The sequence below is a fragment of the Neomonachus schauinslandi genome, chromosome 4 (assembly GCF_002201575.2).
Source record: "Neomonachus schauinslandi chromosome 4, ASM220157v2, whole genome shotgun sequence".
Taxonomy (NCBI): Eukaryota; Metazoa; Chordata; class Mammalia; order Carnivora; family Phocidae; genus Neomonachus; species Neomonachus schauinslandi.
The window spans coordinates 147,221,658-147,248,698 of NC_058406.1; the positions used below are offsets into that span (position 1 = coordinate 147,221,658).

The 27,041-nt window shown below is 40.1% G+C and overlaps 1 protein-coding gene across 3 annotated transcripts; it reads left to right on the plus strand.

Annotated features, from left to right (window-relative positions):
- Positions 1–1,266: 1,266 nt before the first annotated feature.
- NDUFAF6 (NADH:ubiquinone oxidoreductase complex assembly factor 6) lies at positions 1,267–27,041 on the plus strand. 3 transcript variants are annotated; one of them, XM_021688248.2, is made up of 9 exons: positions 1,267–1,472; positions 7,554–7,653; positions 9,182–9,304; positions 13,253–13,309; positions 18,099–18,201; positions 19,452–19,585; positions 20,011–20,112; positions 24,036–24,092; positions 26,847–27,041. In XM_021688248.2, exons 1-9 carry the CDS (start codon positions 1,276–1,278, stop codon positions 26,973–26,975), a joined length of 1,002 nt encoding a protein of 333 aa, XP_021543923.1. In that variant the 5' UTR covers positions 1,267–1,275; the 3' UTR covers positions 26,976–27,041. The 3 variants fall into 3 exon arrangements, with proteins under 3 accessions (XP_021543923.1, XP_021543922.1, XP_044770195.1); XM_021688247.1 differs by lacking the exon at positions 1,267–1,472 and having other exon boundaries at positions 7,580–7,657; XM_044914260.1 differs by lacking the exons at positions 1,267–1,472; positions 24,036–24,092 and having other exon boundaries at positions 7,580–7,657.

Here is a 27,041-nt window from a genome sequence, read left to right on the forward strand (position 1 = left end):
TATTTAATTCTCATAAGAACCTTATGAGGTAGGATTTATTATTATTTCCATTTCGTAGGGAAGGAATCTGAGGCACAAGATAAGGTAAATCTGTCACCCAAGGTCACAGAGATAGGAAGTGGAGCCAGGATCTGAGTCCAGGTTTCTCATCAGCTATGAAGCCATGGATGTGAGTATGAAGGAAAAAAAATTAATGTACCTGACCAACTATACTACATTAGATATAGAAGAAGGAAAAGGGAAGGATGACTCCAAAGTGTTTCCTCTGGTGTGAGAGGGGGAATACTGTTCAGATAAATAAGGAGACTAAGAAGGGCAGTAATTTGATTTGGTTTTTAGACAGGTAGACTTTGAAGTAATGGCAAGATGTCTAGATGGAAAAGTCTTGCTGGGCAGGAGATCAGAATTGGAGATGTAGATGAGTGATTTTTTTTTTTTTTTTTACTTTTATGGATCAGGTTTAAATTGTGGTACTGAAAACACTAGTGTGTGTCTGTCACAACTAAAGGACAGAAACCCAGAGGGAAAAGAGAACATTATGCAGGAGGGACTGAGGTCCTGCACAGGCTCTCAGGGAGTAAAACTAAAGCGGGGTAAACTGGCTAGAGTTCGTAGGTCCAGGCAACAGGGAACACTCCTTCGGGTTTAAGGAGGTGGAGTCACAAATGCAAACAGCTAGGGTTGAGGCTGAAAAGTAAACAGAGGCCATATCATGGAGGGGCGTTATCCAATCCACAGTAAAGACTGTCAAGCAAGCAAGGATCATGATGAGATGTACACTTTAGAAAGAACCAGTCTGGTTACCGCACGAATAGTCCGGGCAAATCTGCAGGCAGGGATCACTGGGATTCAGATGTAGGCAGGGATGGCTTGGACCAGGGCAGGTCTTGGCAACTAGACCCAGCTCTAATATTTGAAAGGCCGCGGGTAAGAGTACCAAAGAAGGCTCACACACCACGTGATAAATACTTAAGAGTTTTAAGTTAATCTAGTAAACAGTCAAACAACATATCCTCTATCCTCCTACCTCGATAAATACATTTTCAGAAGGACCTGGAAGCAAGGCGGAGAGCCGGGGCGGGGTCCGCCGGATTTAGGCGGGGTGTTTCTGGAACCCAAGAGGCAGAAGAGCGCGGCGACGGCCCAGATGCAGAGGACCACAGCGACACCTGGCTCCCCTCCGAGCTGCGACCCCGGCCGCCTGCCCGCTGCCGAGAGCGGGCGGGTGGACCTGCGGAGGCGTGGCGGGGTCGGAGGGCACGCGGCGTCGGTGTCATGGCGGCGTCCGTGCTGGGCTCCGCCTGCGGTCCGCTGAGGGTCGGCGTTGCCGGCCTGTGCCGCCGCCGGCCGCCCCGGAGCCTGGGGGCGCGCGCGCGGCGGCTCCCGGGGCCCGCAGGGTCCGGGCGGAGCGTGGCCGCGGCCAGCGGATCGGGCGCCTCGGGCGCCGACCGCTACTGCATGGAGCTGCTGCGGTGAGCGAGCGGCCCGAGGGGGCCCGGGTGGGCGCGGCGCGACTCGGGGCCGGCCGGGGCGAGCGGACCATTGCCTTGCTGCGCTCGGGTTGGCGGGGAGCGAGGCCAAGGGAACTTTCACGCCGGTCACAGAATTGTGGCAAAACTCCTTTGTCTGTCACCTTGACCGAAACTTAATTTTTACCTAGTTAAACGTACTGCATGCACACCTTTTAAAAATTTGACAGACGACTAGTAATTTTTAGCTAAGTGAGTTCTTACTATGTCAGGCACTATGCAAAGGACAAGTAATTTACTTACTCTTCGTTACAAATTGTGACGCACAAATGTAGACCTACCAGTTAGGGTTTTGAGGATTAAAGCGTTTAGAACAATGCCTGGCACAAAGCAAGGGCACAGTGAGTACAATATAAGCCATTATTATCATATTTAATGGATGAGGATACGAAGGTTTCGAGAGATTAGGGAATTTACCTGAGATCAGTAGAATAGTCTCATAAAGTCAAGGCCTGATGACAATTTTGCTCACCCTGGTAACACCAGAAAGGCTTGGCACATGGCAGTCGCTGTTATGTGTGTGCAGTCGAGTTAGATGAATCAGGTCACCAGGTGACCAGTGGATCTGGGCAGGCTCCAGCCTTGGAATTGGGCCTGACTGCAAAGACCAGTGGCTTAGGCCCTGCTGCCCTTCTGCTGCCTTTGATTTATAACAGTGGTGAAATGCTCAAAGTACCTGGTCTTAACTTCTAAGAAGTGCGAGGATCATTAAGCTACCTTGGATTTGATTGGGCTAATAAATCCAATTTTTTTTGAATTTCATTGTAGCACAGTGTAGCGTAACAAAACAGAATTCCCATGCATTTCAGAATTTTGCTTTTAATCACTTTTAAAAATAATGCTCCTGCCCCACTCTATTTGTTGATTACTTATAACTGAAACAAGGTAACAATTGTGGAAATCAGAGCAATAAGAGCTTGTAAAAGCCAAAACTGCTAAAAAGTTATATTCATTTTTATATATTTTAAAGTTACCATTTTTTTGATGATAAAAAGACACAAGTTACCAAAATGTTTACCACCCATATCCACTTGTCTAGTGCAATTTTTGACACCTGTAGTGGCCTACCTTCCCTATCCAGAGGTGAATAATCACTCTTCCTTCTTTTTTTTTTTCTTTTTAAGATTTTATATATTTTATTTGAGAGAGAGAGTGAGCGAGAGAAAGAGCATGAGGAGGTGAGGAGCAGAGGGAGGGGAGAAGCAGACTCCCTGGTCAGTCCCGGGACTCCAGAATCATGACCTGAGCTGAAGGCAGACGCTTAACTGACTGAGCCACCCAGGCACCTTCACTCTACCTAATTTCTTATGTATTATTATACGTAAGTAATAGTATGATCATTGTATTACATGTATATATTACTATATATATGTAGTATATATACTACATGTATTACATATATATTACTACATATATGTAGTATATATTTCTACATATATAGTGTGTATATATATACTACATATATATAGTATGTATATAAAATGATCATACTGTTCTAGGGTATCACATGACAGTTTTCTCAAATATATATTTACAAATGGGCAGATATTTAATCTGTCCATATAGGTATTTGAGTGGAATGGACGCTTTTGACTCTAGGGATTTATTAAAAAGCCTGGATTTTGCAGGCAGACCTGATCTGAGTTTATTAATCCTAGGTCCATCGCTTGGAAAAGTTACTCACATTAAGATTCAGCTATTTCCTCATTTGTAAATTTCTACTCCTCCTTTATAGCCTGGTTATGAGGATTAAATGCAACGATGTATATAAAAATGCTGGCATATAACATATGCACAGTAGTAGTTTTTATTTTTATTTATTTTTATTATTTTTTTATTATTATGTTAATCACCATACATTACATCATTAGTTTTTGATGTAGTGTTCCATGATTCATTGTTTGCTGTAGTAGTTTTTAAATAAAAACCAAAATTTGTTTTTGTTTAGAAAGATTTTATTTTTTTAAAGATTTTATGTATTTATTTGAGAGACAGAGAATGAGAGAGAGAGAGAAGAGAGAGAGCACATGAGAGGGGGGAGGGTCAGAGGGAGAAGCAGACTCCCCGCTGAGCAGGGAGCCCAATGCAGGACTTGATCCTGGGACTCCAGGATCATGACCTGAGTCGAAGGCAGTAGCTTAACCAACTGAGCTACCCAGGTGCCCCTAGAAAGATTTTAGAAAGAATTTAGAAAGATTACAATTTCTAGCTTCTGATTGTCCATTAATCTTTGCAGGATTTGGCCTCTGAAATGATCTGGGTAGGGTTGTTTTGGACATGTATCTTATGTAAGGCTTCCAAATACTGAAAAAGATACCAGGCCAGAAGTTCAGGTTAGCCAGGCAGAGCTCTGCTGGGAGGCTAGGTTCCTGGGACTATCTCAAACCTAATTTACATAGGTTTCTTGGGGGTATGGTTTTGAGGAACCCCAAGGCTGCCTCAGGCCTTGGGATTAGCGCTATAAGGAGGTAAGGAGGTGCTAATGGTGATGTCTGAAAGTGTACCCGTTCTCCATTCTCCCACAGCCACACTGGGGAACCACTTTTTTGTGCCTTGATGGCACAGTCCATGGAACTGGAACTAGCACAGCAATCCTAACACCATATGTGCTTATTTTTCATATATCTGCCTCTCTCTACCAGACTGAAATCTATACCTTAGTGTCTAGCACACTGCTGGTGCATAGTGGGCACTGGATAAATGTTACAGTGAATGAATGAATGAAAGGTTTTTGGCCCTGTTGCTGTATAAAACCATCATAGTATGGAATTTCTCACGATCTGGAACAGTTCTCCAATAACTGGACCTTGTTTGGCTACTTAAGATACCCTTGTCTACCAATAATCGGTATTTATAACAGTGATCCTGAGTGATGAAGAAATGGTTAAATATTCAGTATATTTTACTTAGTATAAAGAGGTTGGTAATATTGTTTAGAAAAATTTCCAGCCAAAATTTTAAAAATTTTAAATTAAAATTAAAAAAAAAAAAACAACTTTACAGGGAAACCCTTCTCTGTAGAGTATCTTATTTCCCAAAGGTGGTTACCATACTAGTGTATTTCCCTGTAAGAAACCTGAAGTACGTCACATATTGATTATTTTTAGGAGATATGAAACAGGTTATCAAGCCTCATTTTGCAAATTAGGAAATAGATGTGTCAGGTATCATTTCTGTCAACTACCTGAATGGAAACTAAGATTGTAGTCTTGATTCCGAGTCACTATTTTCTCACTGTTTCATATTAACATCCTAGTGTTTTAAACAGTTTTGAAATTCAGAGACTTTTATATTAAAATTTAAAATACATCTATATGTATTTAAAAGTAGAAATTATAGAGCTGTTTTGCCCACACTGTCCATTTTGTAGCTGCAACCATTTATGGTGAGATTTTTTTAGTAGAGCTATTTTGTGATAGCAGGGTTACTTGTCATTATTGCTTCCTTTTGTTTATGTGGAAGTTGGAGGAAATTGTGAAGGGTGCGACTAGAAGAGGTTTAAGTTCTCTGTTAGGCAGACAACAAAATGTAACCAGTTGAGGGGTGCCTGGGTGGTTTAGTCAGTTGAGCGTCCAACTCTTGAATCCGGCTCAGGTGGTGATCTCAGGGTGGTGAGATTAAGTCCCAAGTCGGGCTCTGCACTGAGCATGGAGCCTGCTTGGGATTCTCTCTCTCTCCCTCTGCCCCTCCCTCCTGCTCACATTCTTTCTCTCTCTCTCAAAAAACAAAATTAAATTAAACTGAAAAAAAAAGGTGAACCAGTTGAAACGTGGGAGTAATCTGAATTTCAGTAGCTAAACTCCATGGAAGGAGGTTGGACCCCCTTTATTTAGATTACTGTTTTATAGGAAATAATGTTATATTAAAGTTCCAATGTATTATAGTGAAAGTAGCCTTGTCGATAGGCAGTCATCCTATGATGTATATAATAAGGATTATATCGTTTTAAACTTTTTATTTTGAAGTAATTTCAAATTGATAGAAATTACAGAGATAATACACAGAGCTCCAATATACTTTTCATCCAAATTCCCTCATTGTTAACATTCTGAGCCATTTGAGAATAAGATGTAGACATGATGCCCCATTCCCTCCCCTTAATATGTTGGTGTGTATTTTTTTTAAGATTGATTTATTTATTTAGAGCGAGCAAGTGAGAGAGAGAGAGTGCACGTGTGAGTGGGGGAGAGGGAGAGAGAGAGAATCTCAAGCTGACTTCCTGCCAAGTGCAGAGCCTGACGTCGGGCTTGATCCCACAACCCCAAGATCATGACCTGAGCCAAAAGCAAAAGTTGGTCACTCAACCGACTGAACCACCCAGGTGTCCCTTGGTGTGTATTTTTTAATACACACAAGGGCCCTCTTCCATGTAACTATAGTACAACCATCAAAATCAGGATATTAAAATCAATCCAGTATTACCATTGAATCCACAGACTCCATTCAAATTTTGCTGATTATTCGATTATGATTTTCATGCATCCAGGATCATATGCTACATTTGTCAAATCTCTTTAGTCTTCTTCAGCCTTGAACAATTTCTCAGTCTTTCCTTATCTTTCATGAGCTTGACAGTTTTTGAAGAGAACAGGCCAGTTACTATGTAGAATTTTCCTCAGTTGGGTTTAATGTTTCCTTGTGATTTACACATTTTTGGCAGGAATATTACAGAAGCGATGCTGTGTTTTTCTCAGTATCGTTTCAGGAAGCACATGATGTTGATTATCCTATTTCTGTGGTGTGAACCTTTTATTACTTGGTTGAAAATGTATCTTTTGGGTTTCTCCCCTGTACATTTAGTTAATAAGAAGGTTAATTAGTAACATGTATTTTGTGAGGATATTCTTCACAGGTATGTCAACATTCTGTTTTTATCAAACTTTCACCCATTTAACATTTTAAGATATTAATTGATGATTTTTGACTGAATTGTTACTTTGATAGTTATCCAATGATTATTTAAAATTTTTTTCAGCATGTCTTCTAGATTTATCAGTTGGTATTGTACTTCTGTCAAGTTTCCTTCTCTTCCTATTCATCCATTCTTTTATATTGGTGTGGGCTTACAGCATTCTGTTACAATCTGTTACTATCATTTTTTTTTTAAAGATTTTATTTATTTATTTGATAGAGACACAGTGAGAGAGGGAACACAAGCAGGGGGAGTGGGAGAGGGAGAAGCTGAGCCCAATGTGGGGCTCGATCCCAGGACCCTGGGACCATGACCTGAGCTGAAGGCAGACGCTTAACAACTGAGCCACCCACGTGCCCCTATCATTTTTTTTGATGCTCAGATTGTCCCAGACTTAGTCAGTGAGAACTTTGTCAGGCCAGTTTCTTTGTCATTTTGACAAGTCCCTCCACTCTGAATATTTCATTACTTTCTGTCCAGGAAGATGTTTCTGGCTTATCTTGTATTTTCCCTGCCCCAGCCCTGACTTAGTTCCTCCTCCAATGAGCCCTAGTTTCTTCCAATGGAGAATGGTACTTAGGAACCAAAGATCTAGGTGTTAGGTGTGTTCACAGATACTGGGGGCTTGGGGGATACCATTGCTTCTAGGCTCTCTCAGCAGATGCTGCTAGGAAACATAAGTGTACGCCCAGGCACACACACCCACACGCTCCATATTATTTTCTGTTTTTATGTCTTATCTGTGTCTTTGTCTATGTATTAAAAACTGTGAGTTCGTACCAGTACTTGCTGGTATTGCTTTCTTGATTTCTACCTCAGTAGGTCATTTGAATTCTTACTAAAACCAAAGTGATTCTGAAACAATAAAAATTATAAGTAGTATATAAATCCAAATAAATTAATAGAGATTATTCTTTTTAACTGGTCTGGGATTGGGGGCAGATACATTTTTTGTAATTTTAAGGAAACAAGTATAAAATACAAGAAATTTCAGGCCTATTTTGAATTGAAGCCTCGATTTTTTTTTCCAGTTAATTCTAGTCAGCATTTTTGTGTGTGTGTACAGTTTAGAAAGTGAAAAGTGACTGTCTTTTTTTGCCTGTTTGTTATAGGAAACGAGATTATGAAGGCTATTTATGTTCTCTGTTGCTCCCTGCAGAATCCAGAAGCTCTGCTTTTGCACTGAGGGCCTTCAATGTGGAACTGGCTCAGGCTGGTATTAAAATACCTTAAAAAATTATTTGCAAAAATGGTGATAAAATGTGTTTAATGCTGAACAATAAAGAAATAGTTATAACTTAGATGTGCATAAGGTCTCTGCTGGTGATTTCTTTGTCCGGATATTTAGACTTAACCAATTCAATCCCCAAAATAAACTAGCTAACAAACTTAATGTTTGTCATGATATCAGGGTTGTGGGATCCAGCCTGGGTAGGGCTCCTCGCTGAGTGTGGAGTCCGCTTAAGATTCTCTCTCTCCCTCCCCCTCCACCCCTTCCCTGCTTGCATGTGTGCTCTCTCTTGCTCTCTAAAAAAAAAAGAGAAAAAAATTACTTAGTAAAGGAATGAGTTTATTTAAATGTACATACAGTAAAATTCACTTTTTGTGGTATACAGTTCTGTAGGTTTCATACATGCATAGAGTGATGCATTCACCACCATAGTCATGAAAAAAGAAAAACTCCATCAATCCCCCAAAATTCCCTCATGTGCCTCTTTGTAGTCAGATGCTCCCCTCACCCATAATCTTTTGCATACCCTTCTGGTTCCATTATAAGAGCTGTGAGCATGCAGAGCATGAGATAAACTACTACTTTTTTGAGCCATAATTTCTCTATTTGTAAATAGGTATATTGGTAATGACCCTGTGGGTTTGTGGTGAGGACTGCGATCAGATAATCTCTGGGATAGAACCTAGTAAAGGGCCTCACACTCTTGGACATTTGATACATGTTACTTCCTTCCCTGCTTCCTCTAGAAAGCCCCTGTTCTATTTCCTAGGTTTATCTCCACACTTGACATAATTTTACCATCACTAATCCAATGAAGATTGTTTTTCTTCTCTTCCACTTATTTTTAAAAAAATTTTTATTATGGAAAACTTTGAACATATATAGAATTAGAGAGTGTATTATAATAAATTCCCATAAACCCATTACCCAGCTCCACCAGTTACTAATTTGTGGCCAATCTTGATTTTTCTTCTCTATCCCCACCTACCCCATCCTCACCTCCATCTCAGATAAATTTTTTCATCTGTAAATATTTCAGTATGTATCTCTAAAAGATAACTCATTAAAAAAATAACTATAATACCATTGTCATACATTAAAAATTTAATAACTCCTTAATATCATTAAACATCCAGTGTTCAGATTTTTCCCAGTTGTCTCTCTTCAAATCAGGATTCAGATAAACTCCACGTACTGCAACTGGTTCCTCTATCAAATTTCTTTTAATCTAAATGTCCCCCCGCCCCTGTTTTTTTCTTGCAATTTATTTCTAGAAGAAATCTCTTATTTTGGAATGCAAACCTTGAAGATATTGGAAGTAATTTGCAGGTTACTTAGGAAACTCTTAATGACAACAATTTAATTGATATATAGCTTCAAGGAAAAATTAAATTAAATGTAAAGAACTAAACTTCGTTTTTGGCTGAATTATGTGATTATGCAGTCACAGATACTGATTTTGAGACTGTGAAGAGTGCATTTATTAAGGTTTTTGAACGCTGTATACAGGTTAAGGACTCCGTCTCTGAGAAAACAATTGGACTGATGAGAATGGAGTTTTGGAAAAAAACAGTGGACGACATATACTGTGACAACCCACCCCAGCAGCCTGTGGCCCTCGAGCTATGGAAGGTAAAAACAAAATGCTACTTTTAATTTTTAAGTGTTATTTGAGCATACCTTTTGGTGCATACAGTTTGGCTAGTGGCGATGGGGAATCTATCCTGAAAATAATCTTAGGATCATGTAATGTTCAGAGCTCTGTTAGTTTTGACAAAGAATTTAAAATCATCTGCTAATAATTTGCACAGATCTTTAGTGAATTTCTTTATTAAAGGAAAAAAAAGGAATTTGGTCTCTGTGTTATAAGTTATGTATTTATTTTCCACATATTTGCTGTAGAAATTAAGCCCCACAAATTTTGAAGCAGTGGCAGGTTAATTGTCTGTTCTGTCTGCCCAGCACCTCCTTATTCCAGTGCTCCGATCCATACTGTGGGCTGTAGAAAAACACATACTGATCTTTGGTGAAGGGAGACTTGCCCTCACCATTGTCCAGACACAAATATAAAACTGTCTTGTTGAGTTTGATAGAGTTGCATATTCACTGATGAATTTGAAGCATTAGAGAATGGAAACCTATGGGCTAGAGAATTCTTTGGGTAGCTAGATGGATCTAGTGAATAGTTTCATGCACAGCTCTGCAGAGTTTGGAAATGTGCTACACCATGACTGAAGGAAGGGAATTAGGTGTCTTTTGTCAATGATCTGTGTCCCCACTGTAGTGTCATGAGTGCCAAAAGACAGGTTCTGTGACGGAGCCACCAAACAGACCTGACCTGCACCTCTTCTCAGGTCTGCCCACCAGCAGAGGCAGACCCTGTTCCTGGGCCCCTGATTGACTTCACAGAGCCCCAGTAAGGATGGAAAGCCAGGCCCCCCACAACTGGGGACTGAGAAGAAAAAGTGGATGGGAAGCTATGAGTATTAGATTAGTTGTTTACCTCTGTTCATCTCACTTTAAGAACCTCAACCTTGGTGACTCCGTTTAAAGAAAAGTTTCTCTAAAGCCTAGAAACACAATGAGTTTATACACAAACATCAGTGCAATGGGGGTTTATGCTAAGACTTGCATCGAAGGTCCTGGCGTTTGTCAGGAAACATCATGGAAGACCAGAGATTCCTTCAACACAAATTTATCTTGTTCTTGGCCTCTCTTTAAAAAAAACCCAGAAGACGTATCTGAATTGTAGAATGCTTACACATGTGCCAATTTGTCCAATTTTAATAGCTGCTTAAATTTGGATGATTGCTGTTGGGCAGCTTTCTGATATGACCAGTGTTGAAGTTAATATGAATATTTGAAAGAAGCAGGTAGTGTGCAGAGCAGTTGTCCCCACTGCATGTTCTCTCCTCCCCATTCTGCTGGAGCGTATGCTTCTTGGGCCACTGCAGTAAAACCTTCCATTGGTTCTTGGAGAGGGGCAGGTTCTTTCAGAAGATTAGATAGGGAAAGAGAACAGCAGGTTGTTCAGAGAGCACTTTTCTGCCACAGTGATTCATTGGTGCTTTTAGGGTACAAAATAGTTGCGTATCTATAATTACATATATATTTCATATGGGCTTCTTCATTTCTCCGTGTATTAATGTTAGTTGCAGTTTGAATTTATGTTTATAGCCAAGGTTATTATTCTATTTGGCATCTGTTTCCAAAATTGTTGATACTTTATTCAGCAGATTTTCAGCTTCTTATTAAATACTTGTTTTTTACCTTGATCTCTGATTTCCCCCAGAATCAGACAGAAGAATTATATTTTGCGGTCAAGGAACAGCAGCCAGTATGGGTTCAGCCTTGAGTAAACAGGAATCTGACTTTCAGTGGTTAAATATTTCTTGAGTACTTTATGTACCAGGAATGGTGCTTGATGGTGGTTGCAAAGATCAAATATGCCTCACTCCACTTAGACATGTACAAAATAAAGCAATATGAGGATTCTGTATGACTGAGGAATCCCAGGCTGATTCCTGGGACTGGGGAGAGACCTGTGGGGAGTTCTACCATGTAATAATGGCAGGGCTGAGAGCACTTTGCAGCCAAGGCCATGCAGCACTTGGAGCTTCTGTTAGGTTCCTGCCGAGCAAAATGGGCTCTGTGCTCCCTGCTTCCACCCTTTGTCACATAGATGTGTGTTGATGAGCATGCTAACTTTTACATTTTAGTATCGTGACATCTTAGAGTCTTAGGTGGAGTATGGGATAGTCCTAAGATTTTGTTTCACTACCATATTTATTTATTATGAAAACATACCTCATTGTTGACTTGATAAGGAAACAATGTTTTTAAAACTTATTTGGAAATAATTTCAAACTTTCAGAAAGGTTGCAAAATTTAAAATAGTACAAAGAACACTTCTATAAGCTATATCCAGATTCACCTGTTAACATTTTATCCTATTTGTTAATGATTTGTGCAGTGCTCACTTACATGTGCATGTGTGCTCTGTGTGTGTGCGTGCAACATGTGCATTTACACACTCATAATTTTCATCTGAATCACTTGAGTGGAAGTTATATACATCATGGCCCTTTATCCCTAAATACTTTAAATGAGTATTTCCTAAGAAGAGGGATATGCTCTTCTGTAACCAGAACAGTTATTGACTTTTGTAAATTTAACTTTGATATAATACTTCTATCTAATTTTCCATTTATGTTCCATGTTTGTCAGTTTCTCTGGTAATGTCTATGATAGTATTTTTCCCCCTCCAGTATTGGATCCAATCTAGGGTCAGGTATTCGTTGTCATGTCTCTTTCACCTGCTTAATCGGGAACATTTCCATAGCTTCTCTTTGTCTTCTAAGACATTGACATTTTTGAAGAGTATATAGCCCCTTCCCCCCTGGTGTTCTAAAGTATTTCTCATTTTGGTATTGTTTGATGTTTTCTCATGACTAATTCGGTTTATGTGTATTTGGCCAGAATACTGTGAAGGTAACATGTTCTCAGGGTGTCATGTCTGGAGGCACACTTTGTCCATCTGTCCTTTATTGGCATTGTTAATTTTCATTACCTGGTCAAGGTGTTGCCTGGTTTTCCCAGTCTATAATTATAATTCCTCTTACAAAGTAATTGACTTTAAGACTATGCATGTATCTTCCTCCTCATCAGTTTCTTCCTAAACTTAGTATTCATTGATGGTTCTTGTCTGATTCACTCTTTACCTTTGATGATTGCAAAATGATAATTTCCAGACTCTAGCACTCCGTCAATATTACTGGTTGGCACTTGGCATTCTACCCTGAGGAAGAGCTCTCAATCTCCTGTGTTTATTTATTTGTTTATTAATTATTGCTATGAACTCATGAATTCCTATTTTTTCCAGTAGTTTATAATTCATTACTATATTTAATTATTTTGGTGTTCAAACTGGCCCAGATTTGGATAGTGGGAGCCCTTTCAAACTGGCTCCTGTGTCCTTGTAACGTGCACCCCCATCACTTTTGGGGGCACTTTCTATTTTCTGGCACAGTAAAATATTCTAGGATCACCTTGAATCTCCCCTGCCCCAGCTCTGGAATCACCCATTTCTCTAGAGTCTCGTTTCCTTTGAGAGAAATGGGACTGCTGACCATGATCTGAGCACTAGATGTGCTTTTTCCTACTGAGTGTCTTTGTTTGCTAAGATAACACTGTGCCCTGTGGATTATTTTCTTTAGACCTTTAGTTATTCTTTTCATGTTTGGAGAAGTGGTTATTTTCACTAAGTAGAATTTTTATCCTATGGAAAAAAGTTTATGTGGGATAAAGAAGCATAGAAGTCAAGACGCATCATGTAGCATAAGAAAAAAAGTCTAGTGGAAATGTTTTGGATGTATCATCTGTACTTGGAAATGTTTTGAAATGTTTGCTAGGGACATTTTCTTTTCCTCTGATATTTCTTTAACATGGCTGTTTATCTGGTGATGAGTTATTACAAATGTTTCCTTACCTAGTTTTGTATTTGGTTTGTTTATTTTATTCAGGTCTGCTTAAGTCATTTCTAGTACTTTCTAAAAATTTACAACACTCTTGTTTTTTTAGGCTGTCAAAAGACATAATCTGACCAAAAGATGGCTTATGAAAATCATTGATGAAAGAGTAAGTTGAAATTGCTCAAGTCTTAAGTGTTTTCTTCCTTTTTAATCTGTAAGCTAATTCCTCAGGGAGGAACTGTCTTAATATGTGTATTATATTTTGGAGGAAGGAAACTTTTAGAGGACTGTGCCATTCTGTCCCTTCTCCCTCACTGCATGCCACCCACCTTAGCCCCCTGCCCCTGTGTCTTGAGTCAGACAGGCAAACACAAGCACCCAGGCAGAGGCATATGTGTGCACACCTACATGCTACTGTTTTGTGGGTTTTGGTTTTTTTTTTTTTAATGGAAATTTTCGGACTTACACAAAAGTAGAAAGAATAGTGTAATATACTTTATCTGTAACCCAGCTTTAGCTATGAACACATGTCTACTTTTGTTTCATCTATATTCTACCAACTCCTCTCATTAAACCCTACAGGATTATTTTAAGGCCAACCCCAGATATCATATTAGTCAATCTGCAAATGTATATGTATCTTGAAAAGATTTAAAAAAGGCTTTTAGAAAACATACCCACAATAAATGATCATACCTTAAAAAATGACAGATAATTCCTTAATATCAAAACTTGAGTAGTCATGCACATACTTTTTTTTTTTTTAAGATTTTATTTATTTACCTGACAGAAACACAGCGAGAGAGGGAACACAAGCAGGAGGAGTGGGAGAGGGAGAAGCAGGCTTCCCGCCAAGCAGGAGCCCGATGCGGGGCTCGATCCCAGGACCCTGGGATCATGACCTGAGCTGAAGGCAGATGCTTAACGACGGAGCCGCCCAGGCACCCCAGTCATGCACATACTTTTATGTACACCTAATATTTGGATCTCTATCCAGATAGTAGAGGCAGTAAGGAAAGTCTGATGGTTCTAGTGAATGGAGTACTATACTACATTCTAAGAACTGAGTTCTAGGTCCAACCAAGCATGCAAATTGCTCTCTGTCCTGGGCTAACTTATATAATCTTTCTGACACATTGTTGGCTCAGTGTTCTCATCAGCCTGATATTTATCACATACTGTTGTCATGAAAATGTTAAGTTTAGTTTATTTGGCTACAACCCATTAATAACCATAGGCTATAGTAATTATAATACAAGCCAAAATGGGAGATAATGATTCAGCATTTAAAAAAAAATTGCTCAGTTGGCCTACGGAGTTAATTGGCACTAAAAAGATCTATTTTTCAGGTGTTTTCTGTTTTGTTTTTTTATGATTTATTTATTTTAGAGAGACAGTGCATGTGCACGTGTGGGGTGGGGTGCGGTGCAGAGGAAGAGGGAGAGAATCTCAAGCAGACTCCCCACTGAGTGTGGAGCTTGTTGGGGGGGTGGAGGGGCTCAATCTCATGACCCTGAGATCATGAGATCATGACCTGAGCCAAAACAAAGAGTCAGAGGCCTAACTGATTGAGACACCCAAGCACCAAAGGTGTTTTCTGTTTTTATGAGGTAAAGACAGAGATAACTTTTTGGTTTAATGGAAAATAACATTTGGCATTTGTAGGGAGGGATATTTAAGAGTAAAAGACTGGGGTCAGTCTCCCACGTTGATCTTTAAATTCGATGTAATCCCTATAAAAATTCCAGCTGCCTTTTTGCATAAATTGACTAGCTGATCCTGAAATCCATATGGAAATGCAAGAGACCCAGAATCACTAAAGCAATCTTGAAAAAGAAGAAAGTTAGCTCCAAAGTTACAATAATCAGACTATGGCGTATTGGCATGGCATAGACATATAGATCAATGGCAGAGAATTGAGAGTCCAGAAATAAACCCATATATTTATAGTTAATTGATTTTTTTGGCAGGGGTGTGAAGATAATCCAATGGGGAAAGAATAGCCTTTTCAACAAATAATGCCAGGACAACTGGATATCCACATGCAAAGGAATGAATTTGGATCCCTATTTAACACCATATACAGAAACTAATTCCAAATAGGTCAAACACCTAAATGTAAGAGTTAAAACTGTAAAACACTTAGGAAAAAACATTGGCATAAATCTTTGGAATTGCAGGTTAGGCAGTGATTTCTTAGATACGATACTAAAAGCCTAAGCAATAAAAGGAAAAAACAGGTAATTGGACTTCAGCAAAATTAAAAATTTCAAGAAAGTGAAAGGCAGCCCATGGAATGGGAGAAAATATTTGCAAGTTATGTATTTGATAAGGAACAAGTATCTAGAATATGTAAACAACTCATAACTCAACAATAAAAAGACAACCAATTTAAAATTGGGCAAAGGATTTGAGTAAACATTTCTTTTTTTTTTTTTTTTTTTTTAAAGATTTTATTTATTTATTTGAGAGAGAGAGAGCACATGAGAGGGGGGAGGGTCAGAGGGAGAAGCAGACCCCCCGCTGAGCAAGGAGCCCGATATGGGACTCGATCCCGGGACTCCAGGATCATGACCTGAGCCGAAGGCAGTTGCTTAACCAACTGAGCCACCCAGGCGCCCTTGAGTAAACATTTCTGCAAGGAAGATCTACAAATGACTTTCATTAGGGAAATGCAAATCAAATCCAGAATAAATGACTTCTTTACACTCATTAGGATGGCTGTAATAAAAGAAATGAACAATAACGAGTGTTGGTGAGGATACAGAGAAATTAGAGACCTTCATACATTGCTGATGGGAATAGGAAATGGTGCAGCCACTTTGGAAAAACTGTTTGGCAGTTTTTCAGAAAGTTAGACATAGAGGTACCATTGACCCAGCAATTCACTCCTATATTTATATGCAAGAGAAATGAAAACATGTGTCCACACAAAACTTGCACACAGACGTTCATAGCAGCGTTATTCATAACAGTCCAAAAGTGAGAACAACTCAGAGTCTATCGATGAGTAAATAAAAACATAATGTATATCCATACATGCAATATTATTAATAATTTCTTCAGTTAAAAAGAATCAGGTACTGACCTTGGAAATCCCTTTTACGAAGATGGTGCTGAAGGCTAAGAAGGAAGCCCCTGCCCCTCCCAAAGCCGAAGCCAAAGCAAAGGCTTTGAAGGCCAAGAAAGTGGTGCTGAAAGGCGTCCACAGTCACAAAAAAGATCCGCATGTCACCTACATTCCGATGACCCAAGACACTGTGTCTGCAAAGGCAGCCCAGATATCCTCGAAAGAGCGCCCCCAGGAGAAACAAGCTTGATCACTACGCCATCGTCAAGATCCCCCTGACTACTGAGTCAGCCATGAAGAAAATAGAAGACAACAACACACTTGTGTTCATTGTGGATGTCCAGGCCAACAAGCACCAGATCAAACAGGCTGTGAAGAAGCTCTGCATTGACGTGGCCAAGGTCAACACCTTGATCTGGCCTGATGGAGAGAAGAAGGCATATGTTTGACTGGCTCCTGACTGTGATGCTTTGGATGTTGCCAACAAAATTGGAATCATCTAAACTGAGTCCAGCTGGCTAAATCTAAGTTTTTTCACCAAAGGAAAAAAAAAAAAATCAGGTACTGATACATGCTCCAACACAGATGAACCTTGAAAACCTGCTAACCGAAAGAAGCCAGATACAAAAAACTACATATCGTATCCCTGCATTTTTTTTTTAAAGATTTTATTTATTTGAGAGAGAGAGAGCGCACAAGCAGGAGGGAGGGGCAGAGGGAGAAGCAGAGTCCCCGAAGAGCAGGGAGCCCAATGTGGGGCTCGATCCCAGGACCATGAGATCATGACCTGAGCCGAAGGCAGACGCTTAACCAACTGAGCCACCCAGGTGCCCCATGTATCAGTGCATTTTTATAAAACGTCCAGAACAAACAAATCCATGGAGACAGAAAGTAGATGAGTGGTTTGCTGGGGGATGAGGGAAGGGGGAGATGGGAAGTAACTGCTTCATGGGTACAGGGTTTCTTTTTGAGGCGGGGAAGACATCTTGGGGTTAGATCGTGGTGATGGTTGTACAACTTGGTGAATATATGTTACCACTGAATTGTACATTTGAAAAGGATGTATTTTATGGTATGTGAATTAAGTCTCAAGTTTTTTAAAAATGTGAAAGATCAGACATAATTTTTTTCCCTGGGATCATTGCTGGTGCCATTTTCTTCTGATTAAAAAAAAAGGAAAGGGTATGTTTCCTTAGCAATAGAGTCTTTGTAAATGTATTATTATAAAAGTAGCTAGATGTTCTTGCTCTGAGATGTACATTTTTCTGTTTCTGGAATATAGTGTGATCAGGTAACATAATCATCCCTGTCACTTTATTGAACATGGTTTCTTTGGGGTGGGGGCTGGTTATGATCTCCTTTCCTCTTCTAGGCACCTTTTCTTTATTAAGAACATGGACTTAACAGTTAAAATATATGGGTTTGAATCCTGTCCCTACCACTTATTAGCTATGTGACCTCGGGCATATTACTTAATGTATCTGTGACTCAGTTTCTTCATCTGCCACGTGGAAAAAGCATTAATTCCTTATCTTTTGGGAAGAGGTTTTTAGGATTAAAAAGATAATGTCTAAGGTGCTTAAGTGAGAATTCAGTTCTGTTTCTCATGATTCCTTGGGCTTTCAAAGGAATGAAAAATTAAACTAACCCCATGTCTGTGTGATTTGTACGCTGACATTATTCCCAAGGTATTATTTTGAGGGGTGATTTGTAAGTATTGAACGTGTAGGACTTTAATATTTTAATTTTAAACTTATTGTGTACTAAACAATATATACTAATTTTTTTATTCTTTATTAGTTCTTTAGGGCCAAAACAATGGTGCCTTTTCTTTATAAAATATTGACAATTCATCAAACTTTATTTGCATTTTGTTTGACTATAGGAAAAAAATTTGGATGACAGAGCATATCGTAATATCCAGGAACTGGAAAATTACGCCGAAAACACACAGAGCTCTCTTCTTTACTTAACACTAGAAATACTGGGTAAGTCTTTTTTCTGTTTTATAATTCTCTTTTTCAAAGAAAATACCCTTCAGACTTGACTCATAATGTGACAGTCTGATTAGTTTAACACTGAAGTTTTTCTTTGTACCACCAATAAAGGAAGTTTTTTTTTGTTTTTAAACAGGAAGGGGAATATATAGCTTTCTTTGGAGTACGGACTAATCACAATACTCAGGCTCTCATAAAAGTACTTTAGCTGCCTCATGGGAATACTGTGATTAATACTCTGGTAATTGCAGATGATTTTTCTTTTTTAAGTGTCTCCTACAATTTGGAAGGCCTGGGGCCTGACTCTTCCTGTCAATAATACTTCCCTACATTTAAAAAAAAAAAAAAAGAGTAGAAAATATAACACTGCATTTCTCAAAGTTTTTATGAGATTTTTCTTTTTCTTTCCTCTTAAAAATAAATAAATTTAGGGCGCCTGGGTGGCTCAGTTGGTTAAGCGACTGCCTTCGGCTCAGGTCATGATCCCAGGGTCCTGGGATCGAGTCCCGCATCGGGCTCCCTGCTCTGTGGGGAGCCTGCTTCTCCCTCTCCCACTCCCCCTGCTTGTGTTCCCTCTCTCGCTGTGTCTCTCCCTGTCAAATAAATAAATAAAATCTTTAAAAAAAATAAAAAATAAAAAAAAAATAAATAAATTTAGATGATACTTTTCCTCACCTGACTTTAAGTTGGTGAAGTCTTATTGTAATGAGGAAATTATTTGGACCAAAGACAATAGCCTCTCTTTTGAAGAAGGTCATATATCTTTATGTCACCCTAAAGGAATAACACAAGTCCCTATTGAGATTCCCAGGCCTCTTTTGCCTGTACACCCGGTGACATGTTTGCCAACACAATGAAAGGAGGGAGCAAAGAGCAGAATGTTTGTGAGGCGTATATTTAAAATGAGGTCATATGGAAATTGCATGGAGGAGAAGAAATGCAAGACTTGTGATGGTTTTCCAAGACAGCTGATTAAAATTCCAAATGTGTTCTCGGTGTGCTGTAGTCCGAGGAAGACTCTTTTATTTAAAAGTTGAGGTTCGGAAACCTGTTCATTGGTTAAACAGTCAGCTTGTTCTCATGCCCAGTTTTGCTCAAAGAAGTCCTGTTTTTCAGATATAAAACATAGGATCAGCACCTGCTTTTCCATGCGTAGGTGGTTTCTCCAAGCTGCTTCTATTGAGTTGTTGTGCATATAAGGAGTAAAGAGCAGCCCTGTTGCTTAATTTCTGAAATCATAGGTGTAAAGGATCTTCATGCAGATCATGCCGCAAGTCACATTGGAAAAGCCCAGGGCATTGTGACTTGCTTGAGAGCAACGCCCTATCATGGAAGCAGAAGAAGGGTGTTCCTTCCCATGGATATTTGTATGCTGGTAAGACTGTTACTTGTTTCCTCTCATGATTTACCTCAGGAACTCCGGGAGGGCCGAGGTCTCTTGGTTCTTTGCTTCATCTATTCAAATAACTGCTTTGAAATGAATGCTGATTGCCTTTTGGCTCCGGTTAGCAAGTCAGAATTTTATCAGTCAGGCACTTTGGACTCTGAGGGATACATATGTTTGTTTTCTTGCTTGTATAATTTTGTTCTACCTGCAGCGGTGGTTAATTAACATCTTGTTGCATATTCTTCTAGGTGTGTGTGTGTGTGCATGTGTGTGTGTACACACACGTGCATCTACGTATATGTTCAAAGCAGAACAGGCATTATACTGTACATACTATTCTATCACCTGTTTTTCTTGAACTAAGTTAAAGTGTGCCTTTAGATTCCTAACGTGATACGTATTTTCCCACACAGCATGGGGTTTCACAAGAGGATTTTGTACGGAAGAGCCAGGATAAAAACGTGAGAGATGTCATATATGACATTGCTGGCCAGGCACACTTGCACCTGAAGCACGTAAGTAGCCTCTCTGCCGGACCATTTGGGAGACGGCCATTCTAGACGTGGCCATTGCTAGAGCGTGGTTATGGTCCCCAGCCTTCATTCCGCTTCTCCCTGAAATCCCAGTAGGTTTATCTCAGGGACTATTGTGAACTCTCTCCAGTTTTTTATGGTCCCGCTTTCTCCTTCTCAGCGGATTAACACATCCTTCCTCAGCTTCCTCGCTGAGCCCCTGCCTGCCTGTGCCCCCACCAGCTCTTGCTCGCAGGGGACAGGCTGTTTCTCTGCCTTGCCAGGGCCGATGGCTCCTTTCCCGGGGGCTCATGGTCTCAGCGTCTGCAGCTGGCCTGATAATTCGCCCCTTTTCTGGGCAGCCTGTGGACCCTTCTGTGGCTCATTTCCCCCTCCCAGTTAAACTTTTGTGAATAAGTGGTCCATATTCATCATTCCTTCAAGGCCAGCATCACCCTGGCACTGTTCATCATGCTCTCATTTCGCTTCCCTCCCGCCTACTCTGATAAGCACAACTAAATAATCTCCTTATTGCCACGTTTAATGGCACCTAAAACTCTCATTCACATTAACTCTTTCCGCTTTTGACACCACAGACATTTTTTCCTCCTTGAAACTTTCTAAAATCTTTTTCCCTTGATTCCCTGACCTAAACTGGTTCCTGATTTCTCCTGCATACCACTTGCAGTGATTCCTAAGAGTTAGTTCTTCATGTTTTCTCAAACTGTAACTTGTCTTCTGTTGACTCCCCCCACCCCACTTTCTTTTTTTTTAAAGATTTTTAAGCCATCTCTACACCCAGTGTGGGGCTTGAACTCACAACCCTGAGATCAGGAGTCACGTGCTCCACTGACTGAGCCAGCCAGGCGCACGCAACCCCCCCTTTCTTGAAACTATGTCCTTTATTCCAATAATGCTATTCCTTCCCGATTCTCCTGGAACTATTCCTTGATTCTCATGATGCTGTTTCTTCCTGGTTCTTCTTGTGAATCCCACCTCCCTTTTTTTTTTTTTTGAGCTTCAGTGGATCCTAAAGACTTATCATTTACCTGCAAATCTCAGGGCCTTTGTACTTGCTGTTTATCTGCCTGGAAGATGCTCTCCACCCCCCCAACTCCTTCACCCCAACCCCATAGTCAGTATTAAATATCACCTTATCAGAAAGATCTTTCTTGGCCACCGTATCTAAAATAACATCCTCCTGGGGCACCTGGGTGGCTCAGTCATTAAGCATCTGCCTTTGGCTCAGGTCATGATCCCAGGGTCCTGGGATCGAGCCCCCACATCGGGCTCCCTGTTTGGTGGGAAGCCTGCTTCCCACGCCCCTTGCTTGTGTTCCCTCTCTCACTGTGTCTCTCTCTGTCAAATAAATAAATAAAAATATTTTTAAAAAATAAAAAAATAAAATAAAATAACAGCCTCCCTTTCCATCACCCTCAGTCCCTTTACCTGGCTTAGGACTTTTCACTACCTGACATACTAAAAGTTTGTTTAATGCGTCCCTACCTCATAGAATGTAAGTGACTTTGGTTCTATGCTGTATTTCTTCAGCATCTAAAGTGCCTGGTACATTATAGGCACTCAGTAAATACTAGTGAAATATTAAATAGGTAATCAGATTGTAAGCTTTTTGAAGGCGAAGAGTCTATCTTAATCTTTTTTTTAATTTCCTGAAGCACGGTGTAGATAAAATACATGGAACTTTAGATGAAAAATTACTTAAAACTAGCAGAGTTTTAGGTAAGATCTGAGAACACAACAGAATCATTAAATCAGCCCTGTGTTGGAACCTTGGAACCTGAACAGTCGCCAGCTGATGGACACTTAAGGCACCTGAAAAATACAGATTCCTAGGCCTCACCCCCTGGAGATACAGTCAATCTGGGATGGGGCCAGGAATTAAAATTTCCAAATGATTTTATTTATTTATTTATTTATTTTTTTTTTTTAAAGATTTTATTTATTTATTTGAGAGAGAGAGTGAGAGAGAGAGCACAAGAGGGGGGAGCGGGAGAGGGAGAAGCAGATTCCCTGCTGAGCAGGTAGCCCGATGCGGGACTCGATCCCGGGTCTCCAGGATCATGACCTGAGCCGAAGGCAGTCAGTCGCTTAACCAACTGAGCCACCCAGGTGCCCCTCCAAATGATTTTAAACAGCCACATGTGAAAACTACTAGTTTGTAGGTTATGTGAACTAGGGCCCTGGAAAACAGGTTTGGAGAAGAGTATTGAAGGACTGAAGAAAGAGTATGGAGTTTGGGAGGCTTTTGAGAGGCACTGGAGCATGGGAGATGAGAGTGCAGACTCTGGAGCCGGAACCTCACTTTCAGTCCTAGCTCTGCAGTTTACTAATCATGTGATCTTAACCTCTGTGCCTCAGTTTCCTCCTCTGGGAAAGAGGGTTATATTAGTACCTAACTCAAAGGGCTGTGATTTGGATAAATGGGTTAGCATGCATAAAGACTTCATAACTGTGCCTGGCATATCATAAGTGACATGTTTCCTCATTGTCACCATCAAGTAGAGCAGGGACAGTCGTGTTGTACATGGGAGAACCTGGCCAGATTTACACACACACACAATAGAGGTGGAATCAACTAGACTCGATGACAGATTGGGTTGTGGCAGGATCAGGGAGAGGGAAGGCTGCAGAGTTCAAGTTTAGGTAGTGGTGGTTCCATTCAGAGACTACAGTGACAAGAAGCAGTGGGGTGCTGGTGCTGATCAGTAGCCTCTGGACCAGCTGTTGGACATCACTGAATTTAAGGGGATTCGAGAACACTAAGGGAGACAGGCTATTGAAGATGGCTGGATTGTGACTTTGAAGGGAGGTCAGAACTGGAGATAGAGATTTAGGAGTCATCCACATAGAAAGCCTGTGGTTAAAGCTCTAACTGTGGATGGTATCAAGGAGAATGTACATCTAGACATGAGGACCGAGGGCAGAACCCGAGGCCCACCTCCGCCTCTCAGGTCAAAGGAATAAGGGCCATTTATTAGGAAGAAGGGCCATTTATTAGTGATCAAAGAAGTAGGTGCACTAAGAATCAGTCTCTTGGAAACCAAGGGAGGAGAAAATTCTAAGAAAGGGGAATATTAAAGTTTTGCATGCTGTAGAGAGGTTGAAAAGAAGGGTATGGTGATTAAGTAAATCTTGGATGATCTTGAAAAGAGCAATTTTAGTAGACAGCTGAGGGTAAAACCAGAGTGCAGGCTGTAAAGGTGTCAGGAAGTAGAGGCAATGTCTGATTGCTGAAAACGAAGACCTGTAGACAAGAGCGGGCGTGGTGAGTGCAGGATGATGGGCATCAGTGTGAGTGCATCAGGGCTTCACAGTCCAGGGTAGTAGTGACTCAGGTGGAATAGGTGAAGTTGGAGCCAAGATGTGGAGGCCCTGGAACTCCAAAATGAAGACATAAGACTTGGTGTATCTCAGAGAGTTAAGTTAAAGAAAGTAAAAATAAAATAGTGACTAAGAACGTTCATTTGGCTGCCTGAGTGAACTGAACAAAAGGTTGAGAATGAAGGCAGGAGATCAGTTAGGAGGCTCTTAAGTTCACGTAACCAGGACATGCCCACCATCTAAGCTAGGGCGGTGCCGGGCCTTGTGAGTGCAAGTATTTCTTCCTTCCCCCTCTCGCTACAGAGCTACAGGGCCAGAGTTGTAAGATGTTGTAAGGCAGCTGGAAAAGGCCAAAGCCATTCTGCAAGAAAGAATGGGATTCTTATTAAAGTACTTTTTCCTGAGTCCTTTAGGCTTAAGAAATTAATTTTAATTGGCAAGAGAGCTATTTTCTTGCCTTTGAGAGAGGCCCTAGCTGTGCTGTTAAACTTGTAGTGTTGCTTTGTGATCATTTTTAGAGGCAGAGTGTTTATTTCCAGAAATATTTACATTTGAAACCAGTTTCCTTTTGTCTTCCTTTGTAGGCTAGGTCCTTCCAGAAAAGTGTTCCTGTGAGAGCATTTCCTGCTTTTCTTCAGACGGTAAGTAGATTAACAGAGAAGGCTGTTGAATTAATGAAACAGATGTGTGTGATCTCTTTTTCTATTTTGTAAGGTTCCCAGTGCAGTTCTTTAGCGTGGGACTTTGTTTTTGCTTCCCTCCCTTCTGGTGGGTTTTGTTCATTACGTTCTGCTTTTGGTCACAGCCGTGCCTGTGTTTCTGGGGCAGGTGAGTGGAGTCACCAGCCTGGATAGGTCTGTATGGGTGTGTGCGTGTGTGTGTACGTGTGTGTGTGTGTGTGTGTACACGAGTCACCAGACTGCATAGGTCTATGTGTGTGTGTGTACGTGTACACACACACCATTAGCCAGACTTTCCTTTGGATCAAATCCTTATTTGTGAATGTCCAGCTGAGCTCTGATTCAGAGGTCACGTTTCTTCTGTATTTTAATGGAATTTTCTCCTAGTTGTAAAAACTACATCCTCAGAACAGAGATTTGGACGATATAAAAAAAAAAATGAGAAGGAGAGAACAATCACCTATAATGCCGGGACCCAGACATAACCACTGCTTATTCTGTTCTTTTTTTATTTTCAATGAATTTTTGTGTATAGTTGAAATCACACTTTATATGTCATTGTTCTACTTATCAAGCCATCTAGTGACATCATTAAAAATATTTATAAATACAATATTTAATGGCTATATAATATTCTATCATGTGCCGGCACCTTAATTTCATTAACTATTCCTTATAAGTAGATACTATAAACTATTAAAATGAACATAGAATCCTTAAAGATGGAAAGTTGATCACAAAATATTAACTATTTATCACTTAATGTTACAGAATGTTATGAATAACATGAGCTCTTTTTTCCAAAAAAAAGAGAGAACGTGTGAAAGTATATTAAAATATCTTCAAAGTTTTTTTCTTTCTCATTCTCTTCTAAAAGTTTTAATATTTGATATCTACAAATGAATATGGTCTATCTATATATGTGTGCACGTGTTAAAGCATAATGTCACGAACACCCATGAGCTCACCACTCAATCCAGGAGCGAGAATGTCACCATCAAACCACACTTGTGTGCTTTCCCCCATCTCATCCCCCTGCCTCTGCTTGCCTCCCCCAAATAGCTCTCTGAATTTTGAATTTATTATTCTTTTTTTTTTTTTTTAAAGATTTTATTTATTTATTTGACAGAGAGAGACACAGCGAGAAAGGGAACACAAGCAGGAGGAGTGGGAGAGGGAGAAGCAGGCTTCCCACGGAGCAGGGAGCCCGATGCGGGGCTCGATCCCAGGACTCTGGGATCATGACCTGAGCTGAAGGCAGACGCTTAATGACTGAGCCACCCAGGCGCCCCTGAATTTATTATTCTGTTGCTTTTATTCCACAAGGGCTCTTCCCCGTTTTATATATTCCTAAACAACATATTGTTTAGTTTTGGTTTTGAGCTTTATAAAAATGGATCATACCTGTATGTCTTCTAGGTCACACATTTCACTGCAGTACATTTCATTGTGTGACTAGTGCTTTTTTTTTTTTTTGTCAAAGACCTGGATTGTTGGCAGGTTTTTGGCTAATACAACACACAGCAGCTGTGCACGTATCTCCTGTTGTACACATCACTAAGTTTAGGGTGTAAAATGTCGATGCTAAATTTGTACGTACACTTGTCTGTCTGTGTGTGTATGTAGGAAAAGAATCTGGGAGAAAATACAATCCCTTTTGTTGTCTTTTGGCTCATCAGATATTCTAGCGAATCCAGAGCAGGGCCTCTGCGGGATCACACAGCTTGTCCTGCAGACACTAGGGGGTGCTGTGCACGTGGACTGAGAAGGCAAGAGGTGCCTCAGCATTGTGCAGTGCAAAACTAAGTGGTTTCTCTGTTTAATCAAGTTATTGCAATAAACTTAAAATGTACAAATTAATAAAAATAACTGAAAACCATAAAATAAAGAGCACGGTCCATTGCCACTGTTTTCCATCCTACTCCCCAATCCCCATGAAAGCTTAATCAAGTTTTGTGTGATGGGGGAAGCGTGGGGTGACATTTATAGGGACCTGTGGTTGTTCTCCCAGGTTGCAAATTGTTTTCTAACAAGAACATGGAGACCCATTAAACTTTTCCACAAAATAATTTTTTTTTTTTAAAGATTTTATTTATTTATTTGAGAGAGAGAATGAGAGAGAGCATGAGGGGTCAGAGGGAGAGGCAGACTCCCTGCTGAGCAGGGAGCCCGATGTGGGACTCGATCCCGGGACTCCAGGATCATGACCTGAGCCGAAGGCAGTCAGTCGCTTAACCAACTGAGCCACCCAAGCGCCCCCACAAAATAATTTTTTTTTAACAAACAACTTAAGCTCGTCCTCAGGGCACAATGCATTTGTACAGGGGGAGGTGGTGGTGGTGTTCAGTGTCCTTGATGGAAACACCTCTTCTGTTTTCTACAGAATATAGTAATAATACCTGACAAACAATAATTTCTCTAATTTTTTACACATTTTGTGTAAAACAGATTGTAATAAATTTACGTTCTAAAAGTTATGATCAGAATTGACTTGAAATTTCTAGTGCTAGCTCTTTGATGCTGTTTTACCGGTCTAATAGAAACTTCTTAGATGTCTTTATTTTCTTTCTCCCTTTTAAAATTCTCATTTAAATTCTTAGTACATAGAAGACCATCTCAGAAACTAAAATAGCCTTAATACTTAGAATTTTTCTTTAGTTTCTCTAAAAACCTTAATCATTCTGTGACCTCATGACCATTATTCTCCTTTTCCAGGTTGCTCTGGAGGACTACTTAAAGAAAATTCAACAGGTGGATTTTGACATATTCCACCCATCTTTACAGCGGAAGAATACGTTACTTCCATTATCATTGTATATTCAGTCATGGAGAAAAGGTTATTAAAATAATTTTATGGCACTGCTCTTTACTTTTATTAGTTTTACAAGAGTATACTGGTTAGGGTTCTTG

Bases quoted from the DNA above. Each gene is read 5' to 3' on its own strand.
- NDUFAF6 (XM_021688248.2), top strand. From the start codon at position 1,276: ATGGCGGCGTCCGTGCTGGGCTCCGCCTGCGGTCCGCTGAGGGTCGGC. The intron at 18,202-19,451 runs GTAAGTCTTTTT...CTGAAATCATAG, and splicing joins CTTAACACTAGAAATACTGG to GTGTAAAGGATCTTCATGCA. The intron at 20,113-24,035 runs GTAAGTAGCCTC...CTTCCTTTGTAG, and splicing joins CACACTTGCACCTGAAGCAC to GCTAGGTCCTTCCAGAAAAG.